The following is a 21,414-nucleotide window of genomic DNA, read 5'->3' as shown; positions in this document are numbered from 1 at the left end:
TAAGAGACAGCCCTTGGTCCTCCAAGGCAACCACTAAGCGTATTGGAGACCTGCTTCCTGAGAAGGCCCGACATCGCCCGTTCGTGGGAAGTAGAGAATAAATCTGTTTTCTTTTTTCTGCTTCCACGCACAGACCTTTGCTTCACTTTGCTTGTATTAAAACTGCTTTTGTTTTACCCACAAGGGTTAGGGTTTTTTCCTATCTTATTTTCTTTCCCCTCTCTGCCCTGTTGAGAAAAAAAGGGGGAAGGGGGAAAGTGATAGAGCAACTTGCTGGGTACCTGGCATTTAGCCAAGGTCAAACCACCACAGATTTCCTCACTTAAAAGGCACATGAGTGCAGAGGGAACTAGCACCTTTTCGAGGAGCCACCCATCAACCTGTGGGATTGTTAGCAGATACATGCAAAATAGAACTGCAGTCTTCAGCATGTGGGCAAGGGAGTAACTTTACAGTGTGAATCGCAGTTCTTCTGCATGAAATGCAGAAAACAGCTGCAACTGTTCTCAGGGGCCAGTGAGGATTATTAACCCAAAGATTCCCAATCTCTCTCATAAAACTGGCCCGGGTAAATTAATTGCATTAGGTGGATACGAACTCTAATAATAATTCTGCATCCACTTAAGACTGAATTTAAATGTCAAAAATGCGACTACTGTAAGAAGAATATGTGAACTTGAATCTCCAGTGACTCTGATTATCGATTGTCTTCTGAGAGTTATCCATTCTCCTGCTCATAGACTGCCCTCACTTTCCAGAAACAGTCTAGCTTGCTATCATCACACTGTGACAGATCTGTGTTTCCCTACCTGTCTTGGAGAAGCATCATTATAATACCGTGATGCACAGCTTCCAAAATCTTTCCCATTAATGAAAACATCTCATGCAAATAAAGAGCCTGTCTCTAAAGGCCAGGGTATAAGGTGAACACAGAAATTATACACCCGTCATCCACAAAGAGTAATTGCCTAGTAAGTCCTACTGATGTGTCTATCCACAAACTGACACCAGACTCCAACCAAGAGACTGTAGCTTGCTTGCCACTGGAGACTATTCATGGCAATGATGTGATCAAGTGACTTCTTTAAAGTCCATATTCGAGTATTCTTGAGACTAAGTAGTCTACGACACTGTCAACAGGATAACTCACAATGCAGCAAGAACGGCTTTAAAAGAATGTTTTATAACCAAGTATTAGGCAGCGATACCTCCACTCTGTATGTGATCTTTACCTTCCCCCATGCTTCCGAAAGAAATGTTTCCTCTTATAAGCAGAATAAAGAGCTCTTGTGTAGAGAGTGATAGTACATTGCAATTCTGTCAACTCCTTTGAATCCAAAATAACACATCATTCTTCCCCCTTACTCCAGTATCCCACATAACACTTATCCCCATGATATTAATCAACAGGTCACAATGCTTCAGAATTCATGACTAAATTCAAGTAAATCCATAAACATGATTTCTTATTTAAATGACACCACAAATTTGGTAGAACTATTTATACTGACATATTACTAAATAATAAAAAGGGGTATATCTTTTTACATTTAGACTCTGAATAAAGTTTCAGAACTACAAGAAAAAGCATTAACAATTATGAATCCTACCCACTGATCTGCAACTATTTTGAAAAGCATAGAACATAAGCCATTTTGGTAGAAAAGTAATCAGGAAATTTGATATATGAATGAATTAAATTAGCATTTCTGCTGCAACAGCTCTGTGCATGTGTGCATATATAGATATATGTGCTTGAAAATAAATCTGAGCAAATATATAACATAGTGCCAGTCTTGTCTATATGGTGAGACACAGCATTGCATAGTAAAGCTGATAATAAGCTGATCCACTTCTCTGGGAATATGCTTTTAAAGGGTCTGAGATCTTTGTTAGCATGTTTGAAAAAAGTGTCAAGTCTCATCAGCAAAAGCTCCCTCTGTCCCATATGGAAAGGTCACACTGTCAAATTTCATCAGGATGTACATAGTGTTTATTTGAAAAACGTCCAATAGAATTTGTCAGAATTGCTACCAAGAGAGTCCCCTCTGCAAAATACATGCTCTTGCACTTACGTTTGCTATATTCACATACCCACAGAAAAAGACCGTTTCTCTTTCAAATCTCTTAGTTGCATAACTAAAATACACCTATTCTTATCCAGAGGGAAGCAACACACTTACAAAAGGGAAACAAGCACACCAACTTTCTGATTCAGAGCTCCCTAACAATACTTTGTTTTTCTTTTAGTGGACAACTCCTTCCTCCCCACTTCATTACTAATAAACTCCGTACCGTGAGCACAGCTAAAGGAACTTGCAAACTTCTGTGTTGCTGAAATGCATTTCAAAAGAAGACCCATCCCAGAGCACTATGGTTTTTGTCCAGTTCAGGATGTTACTCTGATGCACACCTCACATGTCAGAGAAGTTCCAGAGAGGAGTCTGGAAGGCGTCGCAGAAGGTCCTCTGGTCTCTATGCCTATGACTCAGTGCACATCCAACCTTACCTATGCCCTTTCTGAGCCTGTTTTTATGGTTTACCAGTGCTAGACCTTTACAACCTTCCCAGGCAATCCAGTTCTGTGTTTGATTATTGTTACCATTAGAATAGTTTTCCATCTAACTTTTTTCTCCCCTGTAATTTAAGGCTATTATTTATTGCTGAGTTCTCCATGAACCTGAGCAATAGTCTATTCCTTTCCTTTTTTGAAGAAGATACAGATTATGAAACCCACCAGGAGCAATCTTCTTTTGAGCCCTATTTTTGTAAATTTTTTTCTCCTAGAATGTGGTTGGTGAATGTCTAGTCTTTTCGCTCTACTCTGAATTCTCCCTAGTTAGTTATATACATCTTGACTAGGATATCAAACACTGACTGTTACAACTAAAGCCTCACTAATGCCAACTTCAGTAGAAAGATTATTTCATACATCTCATTACTGCATATACTTCTGTTTCTGTATCTTAGTAGGATGATTTTGCTTTTCACAACAAGAATGTCTTATATTCAACCTGTAAGCTACTATAACTCTGACATGGTTTTCAATCTCCCTCCTTAACTAGCTGATACAGATAATTTGTGTAACACAATATCCTTGAATGTGTATATGTCCTTGCACTTGCCACTACTGAATTTTATTCGTTTTTTAGATTATTTGCAATTTGTCATGCTCATTTTGAAATCTCACCTCGTCCTTTTTCCATGAAGTCTCTCCTAGTTTCATCATCTGCAAATGTAACAAAAGCATATATTCTATTCTATTATCCAGCTCACTAACATAAATACTGAGCAGATGCACAGACACAACAGACCCTATTATAGAGCTTCATCGATTCTATGTCACTTCCTAATACTAAATTACTGATGAATACATCTTGACTACAACTATAAAGTAGTCTGAGATTCACACTACTGCAGTTTCATCAGGATCATATTTCCCTACTTTCCTTCACACAGTATCACGCAAAACTGAGTCAAAACATCAAACTTCTCCCAAAGGTCTCTTACAGTGGCAAAGACAAAATCTGTATGTTCTTCTAGACATTTCCAAATTGGTTCTCTGTTACAGATTTTTTTCGGATATCCTGCTCTTTTCAGTGAAAATAGCTCATAAGATGTTAAAGCAAGGAGGGGAGAAAAAACATTGGAAATACTCCCAAATACACCACCAGTGCCAAGATTAGTCTTGCACTCATACAACCTGCTCTGCAAAATGTCTGCAGTTAAATAGCACAGAACAAGGTATCTATAATAGGAATATACACTGATAATATACAGTCCTAATCTAGGTAAACCATAATAAAAACATAACTTAACATCTCATAACACGTGGGAGATTTCCTAACAAATGAGATTAGCAACACATATTTTTAAACAAGGCCAGGGAAGACTACAATTGACAGTCCTGCAACTTAACACTGAAGACAACAAAGTAATCCACAATACCTTTCCTGATGTCATTTTACATATGGAAGTCATGAAAAGAAATAAACCAGCATTTTTTTAAAAAATTCCTTTGAACCTCACCGTAAATTGACCAAAACATTCTGATTCAAAACAGTCTGAATGAATGGTACCATACACAACTAACCTAGCAAGTCTAACACAGGGAGCAAGGAGCAAAATAATCACTACACAAAAGCCCTTTTGTTTTGTATATAAACGATCTATAGATTACTTCCATTTGATGATCTCTTCAGAGCTTTAAAACATGGCCAAATGGATTGCTACCAATTCATTTCTAAATCAAGGAGTACCATAAATGTAGTTACAAGTAGCCATTTTCCACATCACAAATTTTATCAACTGTCTACCATTCCTAAGCCGCTCAACAGCTTTTGCCATAAAGATTTACTGGCTCAGACAATAAAATTATTCCCACATATTTCACCTGTCTGCCTCACACCCTACATATTTTTTCTGCCATTCCATATAAACAAATAAAAAAGAAAATAAACAGAAAGAACAAAAATAAGCCTTGTGAGCGTTCTCATTTAATTTCAAGAAAAGGTAACTTGCCAGAGTAGCCAGTTTATTTAAGCAGAGTGTTACATACGTTAGCTAAAGATTTGATCTTCCAACTGCCTCTTTTCTGAGTGTCCCAAGTAAAAGTAAAATCCTACAACCTCACTGGCAAAAGCTTTTTTTAAAATTTTTTTGCTTAACCAGTTAAAATGCAGCTACATTTTAAAGCAAGTTGTCCTAAGCTGACACTCTCCAAGAAGAGTAGTCTTACTAGAAGGTGTCTGAGATGTAAAAATGTAAGTATGCATGTGTCTAAACATTTAGGACAGTTTTCCATTGCAGAGTAACCTCTTAGGAGGAGTCCAAACTTTAAGCCAAACACAGAGACAGAGAAATTCTCTGAAACACAGAGAATTAGGGCATTTTGCTGAAAACCAAATGACCCTTCTGAACTTCAGTTTCCCAGCTTCAGTCAAAAGCCCCACATTTCACTTTAAGTTTTGTGCCTTAGGAATATATCTGCAGCTGCACCAGTCTGTCCTGGTGGTCCTTCACTCATTATTCTTCTTCATGGCTGTTATATTCGCCTTTCTTTCCAAGTGCCAGAAGCTGCTCACCCATTTACCTACCCCCATTACTCTCTCATTCAGTTCTTTCCAAATCCATTTTCGACACAGTTCAACTCACTGCAGACTTCAGGAAGATACCCTCTGAAAAATATGCTCCTGACGTGCTCCTAGTTGGTCAGAGGATCCTTGGTTGCTCTATAGGGCAACTACCACAAGACAGACAATTCTGGGAGATGCATGACAAATTACCACATGTATGAAAGCCTTTTGAAGAAGGCAGTGAGAGACTTAATTAGACAAACTGTTTGGTGGAGAGAGATTGATTTCAAAGACCTCAGGAGAGTCTACCACAAGACAAGGATATATACATCATCAGTTCCTAACTGGAGCTGACAACCTGCTGTTATCACTGGTGAACAGGAATGAAGGGCCAAGGTGAGAACCCCTTAACCTACTTCTGTCAGGGAAGGTCCTTAAACCACCACATTATGGCCTCTGGTAATCACAGTTAGATTCTGCTCTGCAAGTGTTGGCTCTGTCAACGGAAGGGCATTTTCAATAACTGACCTGCAAACAAGCCTCCCTTGATTTTCAAGATAAAAAAAAATTGGAAGGAATGAAAATCAAGGAGCAGAAATACTGCTTAAATTTTCAATACTTTCTTATATGCCATAATCACTAAAGGAGCTTGCAGTGCTAGTGATCAAGTATAGATTTGTAATTCCACTCATTAGCACCCTGTTCTTTTCAAGTTTACTTATCAGTTAAAATTTATGTTTACTGTTACTATGTGTAACTATGATTACATACAAGTACATTTATAGAGAGAATTAGGAATAAAGTTATGCTTAGTTTTGGTAAAGCATTTTGCTTTGTCTTTCAATGTATCTTTTGAACAGGTAATTAAATTGGCCAACCTTTCAACTGAATAACGAGCCATTCAAAGAACAGTATAGGGAGCAGGGGAAGCATTAAAAAAAAAAAAAAAAAATCTTGGCTTGATGTAATTAGCCGAGTAAATGTATTCTTTCATTACCAGTGCACATCTGGTTGCACTCAAAGAGTTGTGGTTTAATGGCTTGATGTCCAAGTGGTGTTCCTCAGGGGTTGGTGTTGGGACTGGTGCTGTTTAACATCTTTGTTGGTGACATGGACAGTGGGATCAAGTGCACCCTCAGCAAGTTTGCCAACAACACCAAGCTGTGTGGTGCTGTCGATACACTGGAGGGAAGGGCTGTGCCATCCAGAGGGACTTGGACAGGATTGAGAGATGGGACCATGCAAACCTCATGAAGTTCACAAGGCCAAGTGCAAGGTCCTGCACATGGGTTGGGGTAATCCCAAGCACAAATACAGGCTGTGTGATGAGTGGATGGAGAGCAGCCCTGCAGAGAGGAACTCAAGGGTACTACTGGATGGAAAACTGACTATGAGCCAGCAATGTGCGCTCACAGCCCAGAAAGCCAACAGTATCCTGGGCTGCATCAAGAAAAGTGTGGCCAGCAGGTCAACAGAGGGGATTCTCTCCTTCTACTCTGCTATTATGAGACCCCACCTGCAGTGCTGTGTGCAGCTCTGGGGCCCCCAACACAAGAAGGACATGGACATGCTTGAGTGGGTCTAGAGAGGGCCACAAAAATGATCAGGGGGCTGGAACACCTCCCCTGTGAGGACAGGCTGAGAGAGTTGGGCTTCTTCAACATGGTAAAGAGAGGGCTCCAGGGAGACCTTATAGCGGCCTTTCAGTACTTAAAGGGAGCCTGCAGGAAAGATGAGGAGGGAGTCTTTATCAGGGAGTGTAGGGATAGGATGAGGGGTAACAGTTTTAAACAGAGTAGTTTTAGATTAGATCTAAGGAAGAAATTCTTTACTGTGAAAGTGGTAAGACACTGGAACAGGTTGCCCAGAGAAGCTGTGGCTGCCCCCTCCCTGGCAGTGTTCACGGCCAGGTTGGACGGGGCTTTGAGCAATTTGGTCTAAGCGGAAGGTGTCCCTGCCCATGGCGGGGGGTGGAACTAGATGACCTTAAGGTCCCTTTCAACCGAAACCATTCTATAATTCTGGTAGTTCCATGATGAAGGAGGAAAAAAGGGAAAGAAAAAAAAAAAAAAAAAAAGGGGGTGGTTTTTATTAGTAGCAGATAGCCCACAAGTTATGTATATGAACATACATTTTCTATTTCCTGTCATATCCTCATCCAAATCTTCAGAAGATGTATACATTAAATATACAAGTTCTCTGAAAGATGAGACTAAGTAAAAAAAGGACTCATTGCTTTTAAATCTATTATTTTTATATGTACTTGTAAGCAAGTGTTTGTTTCACCTCAAAGAAAGTTTAGTTTAACCCTCTAAGGCTAACCTAAGTGTGGGTGGAGGCACTACTCTAGCTTCAACAGAATGACTAATTTCTAATTACAGATCTTTGTTAATGGTATTGATGCATAAGCCATAAAAAAGCACAGCTTGTCTCTCAGATGCCAGGTGTATATTCCATGGTCAGTAGCTAGAAAACATCCTCTTAATGGCAAACTGAACATATTGGATCTAGAGGTGATTTAAAAAAAACACTTTCTCTATAGGCTTGGTCTGTACCCTATTGCTCTCAGTTGGTACCTAGACTGGGTTTAAAATTATTTGCAGACATTAACTTTTTCAAGTGAATCATTACATTTACAAAAATAGCTACTTACTAGTTCATTAACTAAAAGCACTGACAAGGCTCTTTAGTTTAAATAACCTGATATGTCTTCTGAACAATAATCTTTGCCACAAAATATAAAAAACCCCATTAGAACGTGTTGTAGGTTACCAGCGTTTTGACAATTTTTGAAAACTGATGCAACTCCTTTTAAAGCCTCTCTATTATCCAGGATAGCCTAATCTTCATTTCATTTCTTCACCACTGTTTCCCCTCTAGAACATGGACTATTCTCAGTAAGAAACCCCCAAAAGAATCTAGCACTTGACACTAAATTTTTGTAACATTAAATACATCTGTATGCATAACACATCTTCAGATTCATTTGAATGTAACAGAACATAGTAGCTGGCTGTATCAACAAAGAAAAATCCCAAACAAAACAAAAAAACAAACCCAAAACCCAAACAATGTGTCCCACAAAACCCAGCAGCTGAATCAACATTACCTTTTCATCATTCAGCCTCAAGTTAAGATGAAAAAACTGCTAAACCCAAACCTATTTTCTCATACTGTCTGTATACCCTGATATAATTCTTCACAACAGTTTGTCAAGCTGAGATTTTGAGTGTTTAGACACATCAAAATTAGAAATTTTTGAAGCATCTACAATGAAAAAAAAGACACTTGCAAGTACATACTACATATAGCATGACATTTTTATGGCATTCAGTACAGTCTGAATTTTTTCCCAAAATTTGTTTTCACACAGCCATATATATAAGTATTAGTTTTAGAAACTAATCTAACCCTGAACTTGACTGGTAGTGATGTCTCTGAGATCATGCTTTGGGAGATTCAAAAGGATCATTATCTGGATATTTCTCATTTGAAATCATGTCCATTTGAACAACTTATGCCTCTTGCTACAAGATAAAAATAAACAAAGACAGCAGAAGTAAAAAGGTTGACATGAAAATTGCTACATTAAATTTGTTGCTATCTGGCAGTTTGCTAATTTTTGAATATACAGTTTGTCTAGACACGTTCAGATCGCTGTTTTGAAGGTAAAAGCCTAAGACATAAAAATTATCAGTAATTGGACATTCTAACAACATGCTAAATAAACCAGGAATGCTGACAGGCAACATCTGAGACCAGCCCCATAAATATTAGCAATCATACTACATGGAAGGCACTAACTTCAGTCAGTATGCAGCTATTTCTGAGATTACTGTCCTGTGCAAAGGCACAAAGTAACCAAAACACAGCTACAGTTAAAGAAATAGCAAAGACTCAACAAGGTGTTAATATAAATCAACATTCCTCTAGTTACAGTGGAAGAACAAGAAATTTGAAATTCTATAAGTGTTTGTTTTACAGTAAACACTGAAAATGTTTAGCTTTTTCCAGTTACACACTGGCCAACAACTCAGAGCAAAATCTATACCATTTATACACTTACGCTGTCAGACAAATTCTTGTATAAAATTAATTGTCAGAAGAACTTCATTAGCTCCCTAACATCTCTTTCTGGTGGGCAGAAAGAATTAAACTTATGCAGCAGGTTAATCTTGATGCTGCATGAGCTTTTTCTGTTATCCTTATGAAAATCTTGATAAATTATCAACTACTGAAATGCCTTTGTTCTCTACAGTAATCTTTAGGCAATCTAGCAGCATCACATGTATCCATACATGCATGTCATAGAAGCCCTTCTCCTGGGTCTCTTCTCTACAATGGTTGCTTCCCATGAGAATATCCTCCAGTCTACAAAAATCTGCCTCAAAGCTGAGAAACAAGGGTTATGTCCTGCACCAGCTGAAGCAGGATTACAAGTTTAACAGAGAAGTATAAAAACCCAGTATTTATGGGTTGGGTTTTTGTTTTTTTTTTTTTTTAATTCTAATGACTGTTGTCAGTTTTACTGTCTTTAATGTTGAGGAACAATTTATCACTCAATCCTAACTCACACAAAATGGTTTAAACAACATTTCCAAGTGACAAAGACAAGCTTCAACCACTGAACTGCAGTGGTTGTTACAAGAAATACACATATATTGTAATTCTAGATATATTTTTACAATATCCTACCTGCAAAATGGAATTACCCAAATATATCCACAAGACCAGACTATTACGTAGCTTCCTCCAGTGGGTAGTCCCTAAATCTTGTTTCTTCTGCTATTTATTGTAGTTAACTGTTACATAAATACTGAAATTCTGCATTCAAATGCTGTAAACTGGGGAAGGCATAAGAGTTTATGCTTCATCTCTCTAATACAAAAGCCAAAGAAATTAAGCCAAAATATATACCAAAACATTGTTACTGATATTAAAAGGAAAAGCAGTGAAGTCAGCAAAAAACAGAGTTAGTATTTTAGTATTCTGATTTGACCCCTTGTGAATATGCATTACAGTGTATTTAGTTACATGGTCAAACATGACTTTCCCACCACAAGACTCAGGAAGCAAGACAGATGTTCATCTTTTAGTTGAGTTGTCAGATATTTGCTATGAATCATCAAAACTTTGTTTTGACCCTGGAATTAGTGCGTGTTTTAATGAGGCTCATCACAGTACAGTAGGTTTTTTTTCTGCAATACCCCTTTGAGGGAAAGAGCAATTAAAAAGGCATAGCAAAGCATTCAACAAATTTGAAGGCCACTGGAATCAGATAACAATTTGATACACCCCTAAAATACCACAACAAAAATCAAGGCAGCTCTATGATATGGGATGGGAAATTAGAGTGAAATTTCATATTGAGCATCAGAAAGACTTCCTTACAGGTTGAAGTCATTAAGGAAGAAGAGGGAAAACCCAAATGCAATGAGCAGTTGTCACTTTCTACAAAACATATTATACTGCACAATCCAACTCTTAAAAAGAGTGTATGCAATGTGCACTGCCAGTGCAATAATGACTGATGAAACATGTAGTGAAGCAGAAACGTTTTAACCAAAGGTCAGGGACAAATTATTTTCAAAACACTACTGCCTAGGAATCCTACAGGTAGCCCAACAAGGATAACCTCACCAGCTCCCTAAGTGCTCACCCCTCCATTGAAGCAGCTCATGTGGAGCTTCCACTCACTTTCAGAAGAAAAAAAAAGGAAAAAAAAAAAGGAAGAGCATGACTGAAATGACTAATGATAAAATTTCTTTCCCTTTGCCTCTTTCAGGATATTATTCTCTGTGTTGCCAGCTCATGCAGTTTGCCCTAGCATTCAGGCTGTCATTTGACCCCTCGTGCCTAGTATTTAGTAATGTGCTCACTGCAACTGCTTCAGAGAAAGGCTCCTCAGATCACTCAGTGCAAGGGTATCTCAGCAGTTAAAATACCTGGCACTATGAATCCCTCTGCTGTCGGTATCTGCCTAACCTCATTCATTTTTACAGCTGGAATCAGCTGGAATGTGCCTGTTACTTGTCCTCAGGAGAGCACATAGCGAGGGATTTACAGCAAAGTAACTAACCTCAGGTCTCAAGTTTGCTTATTCCCTGGCATACCATTACATCCTTGGGGAAAGATAACGCAGCTGACAAAAAATGTCACAGCCCCTCAAAATAAATATATGTCCAGTTCTGGGGTCTGCTGCCAACTCTGTTTATGTTCCTGGCTTTCTCTCAGCACATTTCTAAAGCTGTGGACTTTGTTAGGAGAATAAGGAAAGATTTAGTCAGATATCTTTTCAGAAAAAGGTCTGTGCTTGTTCCTCATCACTCTGTAATGGCATTTTGGTGTTACAGCAACTGAATATGCAGTGGTGCTTGGGTAGCAACGCAAGAACCTAATAAATAAAACATGAAATTTGAAGTAGAGAAAATTCAATAAAATTTCATGCATGCTTTTCATTTTTCATGCTAAGGATCAGAATATTAAGTACATTTCAGTGCCCAATTCTGTAATAAGTATTAAAGTCCCTCATCATTCCTTGTATTGCATTAGAATTAGAAACTCCAACCAAAACCCAGCATGTCAGAGGTGGTACAAAGAGTAAGTCAACAGTAGACGTGACAGTTAAGTGTTTCTAACAAAATGCTTATGTTCTAAACAGACAAGACAAATTAAGTAGAAAGATACCTGTTTTGCCAGCATGGAATTGAAGGTAAGTGGGAGCCAGAGACTACTCTTCCTACACCCATTCTAGGATTCACCACACTTAGAAGTTATAGAATTAATGTGGTTCTAGAAAGAATGGTCCTAATATTAAATCTAACACATCGGAGTATTTCAATTTTAGGATTGTTTGTTAATTGCACAGTTGCTAGCAGAGTACATATCGGTAAAAACCCCTTTATTTAATACAACAGAACATGAAAAGAAATGGTCTGTGTACCTGTATTGTATTGCTTACAGCTTTACAAAGAAAAGCAGCTATTCTTTGGCTTATCTCTGCATACCAGATTTTAAGCTAAAGAAGTGCAGACCTTTTCGTGCAAAAGTTCACTTTAAACAATATACAACTTACGCATTTCTTCAACGACGTCTGGATCACATTCTCTGTATTTGTCTATGTCTGCCTTTAACTGTTCTTTTTTCTGCCGAAGGGCAGCAAGTTCCTCTATTAGAGCTGCACGTTCCGCCTGAGGATTTGAAGTATGTTGGGAGATATAAAAAAAATACAAAATAAAAATCAGCCATTATTGCACAGAATGTTTTGCAAAAAATAAAAATATGTAAATTTAAAAGCTGTTTTCACTGCTGTTTTCTGTCAGTGAACCAGTTGAGCATTTTATGCACACATAAAACTCTCAGTGACACTAAATGATATCCAGTGCAAACTGGAAGGAAAAAAAATAAAACCAAAATGGATAAACAAAAGGACAATTTTCTATAACCTTTGAATTCTACATGGTTTGACAAACTCCAAACTGAGTTCTTAATTGTTGGGTTTACAGGTTAAGCAATATTTAGGAGTGCTAGTCTTGTAATTAAGGACAGCATTACAGAACAACCTACCATTCATACTTCCACAAACCAGGATGCTGTGTACAAATACCCTCTAAATCTATTTTGCTCCTTTTTCCCCACAGCATTTAAGAGCAGTGGTCTCAAAAGTAAATTCAGATATTTATGACATGGTAGTCTTTGCTGGGAAAGTATATAATACCAACCCCAAATATTCTATTGATTAGTAAGAATCTGCAGACACTGACTCAACATGAGCTTTCCCATAGCCAACTCAGCACATAGTTTTAATTCAGTCTGTAGTTACAGCCAAACACTATAACTGGCTGAGATTCAAAGAACTCATGCTAGGGCACTGGGTAGCCTAAAAAAGCCAGATAGCATGAATTTGTAAACCACTGGTTTTTAGCCAGCGGCAATTTCCACAGCAGTCCAGCAGCCTGAGGTGGGTTTTGGTTTGAGGGTTTTTTTGGGGGTGCGGTAGGTGTTGGTTTTGTTCCCTCCCCCTCCCCCCAACTTTCATATTTGCAGTGCTTTTGCCAGCAGTCTGTATTCAGCACATTCTGAAAATGCAGACTGGAAATCAAAAGCTTCCAGATGCTGGGGTATGGAGGCCAGCTGCTCAGAGACCCACATCATGATCTATATTTCTCAGGACTTCTTCCTGATGTACAATCCCAAATCAAAACATTGGAAGCATCAGTCAGAACAGGATTTCCAGGACCCATAGGATTTTGTGACTAGGGCAGGCCACATGGTAGAGAAGCTCAAGCCCATTTGGAAACCTGACAAGCACAACTGCGTGAGAAACCTACCTGTGATTCCCTGATTACAGACAAACCCAAAGCATTTCTACAGAAAAATATTTTGGATTCTAAGATTTGGTACTTTTCTACAAAATTCAATTCCATCAGAAACCTTCTGGATGTCCATGTATATGCTGCTTTTTTTTTTTTTTGAGGTTTAAATCACTTTAAACTAAGCATCTCAAAACAAAGCAGCAATTTAGAATACCATATGAAGTATTTCTAATATGCAACTTCATATATATGGTAAATATGAAGCCGAAATATTATTTTGCAGTGTTAAGAGCTTCGGCATACAAAAAGCACCAAGCTAACACAGCTGCTCAGAGTAGTAATTTAGAAGTCTAGATTATAAATAAGACATAAAAAATAAGACCCCCAACACCTAAGTTTGCAGTTACTAGATTTGGCAGTTCAGCAACCATTGACGACTTTGGTACATACCTCTGGGTAGTTCAAGTTTTAAGATATCTATAAATCTGAAAAAGCCTGGAAGATTACTAGGCTTCAGGCAGTCACACATTTTCTCAGTCCTGGAGCAACCAGTTGTCAGTATTCTACATGTTAATGCATGACCAACTAAGGAATAATCCAGCAACTGATTTATATAATGTCCTGTTCTCATCACAGATATTTAAAATCAATGGATTTCCAATGACTACATTAGTATTTACAAACCATGTATACTTGTAGCCCTATTTCCTGGCAGGAATACCTCCCCCTCAAAGCAACTTACAGTATCTTCACGTCCAATTTTGGATTTTTCGATGCTTTTTTGTAAAGCCTCTTTCTTCTGACTGCTTTCAGCAAACTGATAAAGTAAACAAAGAACAAAGTCAACATCTTTCAGAAACAGATATTAAACATATCTATAAAATGTGTATACATAGAAATATATTTAAATAAACACATGGATATATACTTTTAAGTATATAAATTTATATATGTTTATAACTTGTATAATAAAAACAAAAACAAAATGAATACAAAAGCACTCAAATATAAGTCTGAGGCTCTGAACAAGAGAAAATAATTACAGGAAGCAAGTTAAAGCCAAGAAATTTTCACTCCCATGGCACATAATCTTGTTCTGTACTACATGTTCAGCACAGGATCAAAATCCTATTTCATACCATAATCTGGCATCTCCATGCAAAGGACTCTATGACATGGAGGCTTTGGATTAGATTATTTCCTCTGGTCCTTTTCCAACTCTCTTTACTCAGTGGAAGCAGTGACAAAAGTTGTAGCAGATCCACCTGCTCAGCTGCTGAGACCAGTCTTCCCAAAGTCTGGTATGCCATTGGCATGGCCTCAATCCCTTTTGCATACCGATGAATAGAAGCCTCTATAGCTCAAAGGTATGAAAATCCATGGTCCTCTTTTTCTGTGCTGCACCCACACTGCTACACTTCAGAGTTCCCTTCCTTCAGGCCTGAGACAGAGGAATCTCACAGAAGTGGCTGTCTCACAGGGGTGGTGTGAATACTCCCTCCATTCTCCTGTAACTCCAGGAGGAATCACTTGTAAAGAGAGATCTCTCTCCATTAACCCACCACCCATCTTGAACCAGGCCCTTCCAGTTTAGTTGGATGTTTTCCAGAGATACTCTGGAAACTCTTAAGCTGAGCAGGACGTATGACTTGTCCCCCAGAGACACAATAATCAGCATTAGTCAAAGCACCTTGAAATATTAAGTGAGATGAATGAGAATTTAAAAAAAAGTCAAATAAAATATAGTTTGGAAGCTAGTTACTGCCTTTGAAACCAACACCAAAAAAAAAAAAAAGAAGAAACAACAGTATGCTTTGTAAGTACTCACTCTTTGGTTTATCTTCTAAGCACCAGTTTGGTAGAAAACTAGTGAATCAGACTAATTGTGAAGACAATGAAGGTGGCTGTCAGAGCTTAGGTTTCATTCTGCCTTTCCCCAAAAACCCTGACACAAAGTCTCCACTTATAAATTCCCTTTCTCACTGAGGATCTTACTGAGTGGAGAAGCATTCCTAGATGTTTCTTGCAACCCCTAGCCTCGATAATTTAACCATATCATTTATATTCTTGTGCAGCTGAAACACCAGTACTACATTCATACAATGCAAACAGAACTGTTTTGGAGCTATAACCACTTCTCAATTTCTATTTAAACTCACGTTCAGTCCGTATTTTCAGAAACAAATGTAAAATATAAATGCATGATAAATATCAGGCAGAGCATACTGCTAAATTTTAGAGATCAGCCATAACGGTAAAAAGAAAACTCATACTGGTGGTCCATATAGGTTAGGACTGACTCAGCTCAACTACAGCTCACTAGGTTTAGGGGTTCCTTTTATAGCTCAGTTTTTAAAAATTAATTACTCTTTTTGGATAATTATGTGTTCATGAATGTGTTAGCATACATACATACAAGAAGGTCTCCTTTCAAAAAGAATGTTCTAGTTTTTCTTCAATTTATATAGAAATTACAGTAATGGTAAGGCATATATAATTCAGGGAAAAATATGTCCAGCTGTTTATTCATCGCTGTCAGTGCAAGTAACCACAAAGGCAGGGTGGGTTTCAGTATGTGGCTTGAAGTACACCAACATCTTAATTTTGGTGGATCATTACACAGCACTCTTTCTGGGCTTTCCACAAAACTCTTAAAAAATTAAGTGTGTTAGTCCCCACATTATGCCATACTGAACAGAAGTGCACAGTTCAGAGGACAAGTACTTAGGTGCAGTTTGCAGTTCATAAAGCCCAGGGAAGACAAACACCAGAGCACACTTTGACAAAGAGCTTTTCTGGAACAAAATTTCCAGAAGAAGCAGAGAAGCCAACAAGCTTATCTAGGCCCATATCCCACAAGTGCAAAGAACAAACCAATACTTTCTGCAAGAGAGGGCACAATGGTGTTGCTTTCTCTGCTTTTTCATATTCATTAAGATCTTTAGGAAGGTTCCTCAATTCTCTAAAATGGAAGCACAGAAGGAGCTCTCAGGGAATTGTAATAAAATCATAAAAGCTGCTTTCCAGCTTGGAAGCATGTTTCCCAGTATGGCATCATTATTTTCTTGGTTCTCTATATTCCACAGCATTTAGTCGTGAAAGAGACAGTAATGACAAACACTGAGAACTACAGAAATTTCTCAGATTCTGACCTAGATAACATGCAAGGTTGCCATGCCACAAGGTTAGAAGATCTTCTGTCTAAAAGCAATGATGATTTTTATACAATGTTATTCAAGATTGTCTTCTTCTCTCACACATTTTAAATTCCTGGGACGTTTTAGGTTTTTTAATTCTGTCTCCACAATCAAAAATTTACAAAATAAAATGAAACCACAGCTCTTTGTGTACTATGTGTCACAGTGAGTATTCCCATGACAACAAATAGAAGATGAGGATAAGGAAAGGAATAGCTGAAGGAGGCAAGATATTGAAAAAAAACAAACATAGAACAAGGATGCAAAGGGTGAGGAACAGATGGCCAGGGTCTGTGCAAGGAATCTATGACAACAAGGGAAGCAGGAAGGCTAGGATACAGAGGTGGGAACACAGCTGAAAATAACTGTACATGAAAGAAGGAAAGACAATCAGCAAGGATAAAGAAGTTGAAGGAAGAATGAATACTGATAATACAATACTTAAGAGGTAAGGGCAAAGGGCAGACACGTTATAGGGCATTAAAAGAAAAAAAAAAAAAGGGCAGAATTTGCAAGTGTTGTGTATGTATGACAGCAGAAGATCACATCTGGCCAGTGACTTACTTTCCCAGTCACCAGCTGTAGAAAAGCCTGATTGTAAAGGAGCACAGTAGCAGATGGAAGATTTCAATCTTTGGAGTGACCTTGGGACATTTTTCAAGGGAATTGGCAAATAATTTCCCTAAGAGAAATCAGACTCTTACCAATAGCAGTGAGATCGATCTGGAAAAAAAAGCTACCTACAGTCTCCCCTCTCTGTTTCTTAAGAGAGATGTCTGCTCTGACACATGAACCTTCCGCCACAAAGGCAACTGACAAGGTGTGGAAAACAAGTAGAGAAAGACATATTCTACTGTATTAGAAAGTTTCACATCTCCAGTCTGTCTGACTGCTCCATATCAATACATGCTTAAGCAATATGCAAACAAGCTAGAAAAAAGTCATCTAGGGGAAAGCTATTCAAAGAAGGAGGGACTAAATAACTAAAAGCTAAAAAGTAAAAAAAAAAAAAAAGGGCCAAAAAAAAAAGGTCCATGAGAGCATTTTCAGTGTTTGCAAAACATGGTGGGAACCTGCAAGACAAATTAATGAAGTAATTAGCATCTATAAAACAGGAATGTTGGGAAACAATTCCTTTAATTTTACAGACAACTGTGGTCAATTAACTGACCACTGGCCTAGCTTTGACATTAATTCAATCCAAAGTCCCCCAAAGGAATGTTCTTTCTTACTTTGCAAAGGTCTCACAATGTTTTGCTATACATCTGTGCAGCAGTTTGTGTGTGCCAAGTGCTACGTGCTGATGATAACCATCAGTTCCATCACAGGCCTTGGGGTCTGGTTTGTATTAGAGGATACAGACTAGATGCACACAGGTAATTTATAACATACTATTATTACACAGGTTCCACTTTGGCAAGTTGGTGATGTACCTTTGGAAGAGAAACATTTAACTCTGACACACAACAGCAGCAGGTTTCAGTTACCTTCCTTCTCAAAACCTGCTTGATACTGTCCTAACTCTACACGCTGGATCTTTATTGTCCAGGAAAAGTTTTTGTTGGTCGTATTCCTTCTGGTTCCTCATTCTTAACCACTCTAACCACCAATAACCCACCAAACATGTAGCTTGTCTCCCTAGCATATTAAAATATCTACAAACCTGGTGTAAGCCATGCAAACACAGACCCCAGAGTATGTACACTGGACAAGAATCAAACCAAGGTCTCATATGCTAACCACCAAGAGCATTCACAGCTGTTAGCCCACTGTCATTATGGTCTTAAAGAGAAATATCATACACTCAGTTTTCTTTCAGCCAAAACACTCAGCCAAAAATGGTATTAAAAACTACTGCTGTCGTGAGCACCACTCGCTGTGGCACTACAGAAAAATTCAAGACATTCATTTTTTAATTGTTTATAACTTTGCAAAGTTATTTACTTTGGGTTTGAAGCTCACTATGCTTTGTTTCAGGCCAGAGGCAAGGGCTTGTTTGCTTTTAGCTTAAACAAAAGCACTTCAAGAGTTTTAGGGTGACATTTGCAGTAGATGGGTGTACTTCTTTGCTATGTTAAACCTAACCTACCACTGAAAAACTTAAATGGAATTGACAGAAGGCACAGAGAGAAAGTACTTCAAAGCATTCCTCTAGATTTTAAAGAAAGATAAAAAAAATTTGAAGCCAGAAAGCAGATTAATAATATAGAGTAAAAACGCAAAGATTAACAGCCAAAGAACTATCTGAAAATATTGAAAACAGACCTGCTATGCTAAAAGAAAGGCATAGCTCATTACTAAAAGAAATCGCTCAGCAATCACTGTTGACTAAAACAATAAAACTTAAAAGAGTCATGGGGGGAAGCAGCACACTGATGTGCAGAATTGCTTTCTAAAGTACTACACAAAGTAAGTATATAACTACTTTCTTTTACATATACAGTCACAAAGACATACATGCCAGAGCCTCCAAATACATAGAAGTAAACTTTAAAGCTAGCTAATTATGTTCACAGCAGAGTACTACTGTGAACTGCAGCATTGTCACTTCTGCTGTGCTCTCAGGATGCCTGCCTACCACTCCCAAAATGCCATTTTTGCGTATAACGAACTGAACTACAGTAGTAGCAGGTCCCAGGTTTACTCAGACTTTAGTCAGGGATATGATATACTCTTAGTGAAGCACAGACAGCAACGTATGCTCGTTATGTAAATATAATTAAAATATTTTAATTCTTTTTCTTTTAACATTTGTGAAACAAGAAAAAAGCAGAACGCAATGTCTTACCCCAAGTCACTATAAGTTGCTTCAGCAATATGAAGTAGGGAATCATGTTTGCTGAGACTTAGAAGGAGCATGAGAGAAGCACCTGGGAGACTGCAATGGTTCAAGAAATACAGGTAAGAGCAAGAGTAGAGATTAAGGCAATATAGAATAACAATTTTTAACACAAATTAAAGACGAGAGAAGATTATTTCAGCAAGAAAACATCATAAAATGTATGGGAAACAGACTGTAGAAAAAGAGAAGAGACAGAGTTAGGGCCCACCATATTTCTGTACTCACAAGAATTCTTAAATACTTCGTGATAGATAACCTGGAAAAATGTTCCATACAAGAACTCGCTTCTCTTTATTCATGCTACAAATTTTACCATAAGATTACCTCATTTTTAATGCAGTCTTTGAAAGAATCATTTCAAAAACTTGGGAGAAGGTAAGGAATAAATAAAATTTTCTGGAGAAAAAGAAGACCCAAAACAAGTTATATTTGCTTTCAAAATGAAGAGCTGGAGCACTGATTCTTTGAAGTGAATAATATTTGTTCCAAAATAGCATGTTATTAATTTTCCAGTGTGCAAGTGCTGTCTTTTTAAAGAAGTACTGAAGAGGTAACAAGTGGGTATTTTTTAGTTTTGGACTGTAACTTATGTCAGTGATAAAAAAAAAAGTATCAGACACCCAATATAAGGAAGTGAAGGTTTCTTCAGGGAACTAACTGAACAAATATCTGACTCTCCATCTAATTGTCCAAGAAAGCACTATGAAGATTCTCAAAAAATAATTCTGAAGTTAGATCGCTGCACTCAATAAGCAGTATTTATACGTTTTGCTAGAGTATTCATGTGGGTAATGCAATTTACTCGTCCCTCCCACAAACACAATCCATTTTGTATTTCAAGATTAAATTTAGGCCTATAATCCTGACTTATTTAGCATGCTAACAAATAAGAATGAGACTGAAATATCATAAATGAGGCATGGCTCTATTCTCAGGTCGCATTGAGTATGAGTTGAGTCCTCCTTCCTGCAACTGCTTTTAGATGAAGAAAACAGAACATGCAGGATATCCAGAACTAACAAATGAGGAATTTCCCCTCCACTGGAACCTTCACCCATCCATTTACAAACCTTATATTGTTAGCTGCAATTATTTTAAAGATAATTACTATATAGTAAACCCCTCTATGTTAAAATTAGTTTGGAATTCAATTATTTTCCATCTTTTAAGATTTGCCATAATAGTTAAGTTAAAGTTTACTTCGAGAAGATGCCTTGCCATGATCTTTTGGTTTCGCTTCATTCATCTGCAACACCATTTGTTAAGTACTAGTTATATAACAGAAAATAACCACTTCAGGCCAATCTCCTTAATAGACAAAAGGTGAAAGAAACAGTTGTGCAGGCTGAATGAAAGAACTGAATTTCTCTGGCTGCTGTCAGAGTTGGCATAATTGGCATGACCTGAGAGACAGATGGCTGTCTACTCAGATACAAATACCAAGTATGCCAAATCAACCTAAAAGAAAAAAAAAGGTGAAATGCCTCATTTTTCAACTCTGTATCACAAATGCAGGCAGTCTAATAGGGAAAGCTGAAAGAGCCAAAAGGCATTTGCATGACTGACAGAACTATAGAAAAATTTTAATACTTGAGCATGAAGGATGCTTGTTACTGCATATTAGTGTATTTACTAAACCTCTGAAGTCCAAAATGATAGTTAATAGGCCTGTTCAAGGCAGAAAGAACATGGAAAAATATCTTCCCTTGGAAAGAAAAGGAAAGAAAGAAGAAAAGTTCTGATTTTTCCCTAACGGGCTTTTAAAGATTGCTATCCTAACCAGCTGGCCTGTACACTGACAATGTCTTCAGGGACTCAGCAGAGATAGTCCCAAGTTAAAACACAATATTCATTTGATATTCCCTGAGCTCAAATCCTGCCTAAAAACTGCAAAACACAAATCAAAACTTTATTCCACAGACTTAAAAAAACCCAAATTCTACACTAAGATATTATCAATAAAATTAAAAACCTCAGTAAAACAC

The 21,414-nt window shown here is 37.7% G+C and overlaps 1 protein-coding gene across 4 annotated transcripts in view; it reads right to left on the bottom strand.

The window, feature by feature from the left end:
* Positions 1-21,414, bottom strand: part of MND1 (meiotic nuclear divisions 1) — a 44,118-nt gene that overhangs the window by 7,553 nt on the left and 15,151 nt on the right. For all 4 annotated transcript variants that reach the window (XM_026847838.1, XM_026847841.1, XM_026847842.1 and 1 more), the window contains exons 5-6: positions 14,133-14,207; positions 12,151-12,265 (exon numbers count right to left, since the gene is read on the bottom strand). In XM_026847838.1, the coding sequence (XP_026703639.1) occupies positions 12,151-12,265; positions 14,133-14,207 (190 nt within the window). The remainder of the gene's footprint in view (positions 1-12,150; positions 12,266-14,132; positions 14,208-21,414) is intronic.

Source organism: Athene cunicularia (genome assembly GCF_003259725.1).
Source record: "Athene cunicularia isolate RWA chromosome 4 unlocalized genomic scaffold, athCun1 chr4_part2, whole genome shotgun sequence".
In the NCBI taxonomy this organism is placed as follows: domain Eukaryota; kingdom Metazoa; phylum Chordata; class Aves; order Strigiformes; family Strigidae; genus Athene; species Athene cunicularia.
This window is presented reverse-complemented; position numbering and strand designations above follow the sequence as displayed.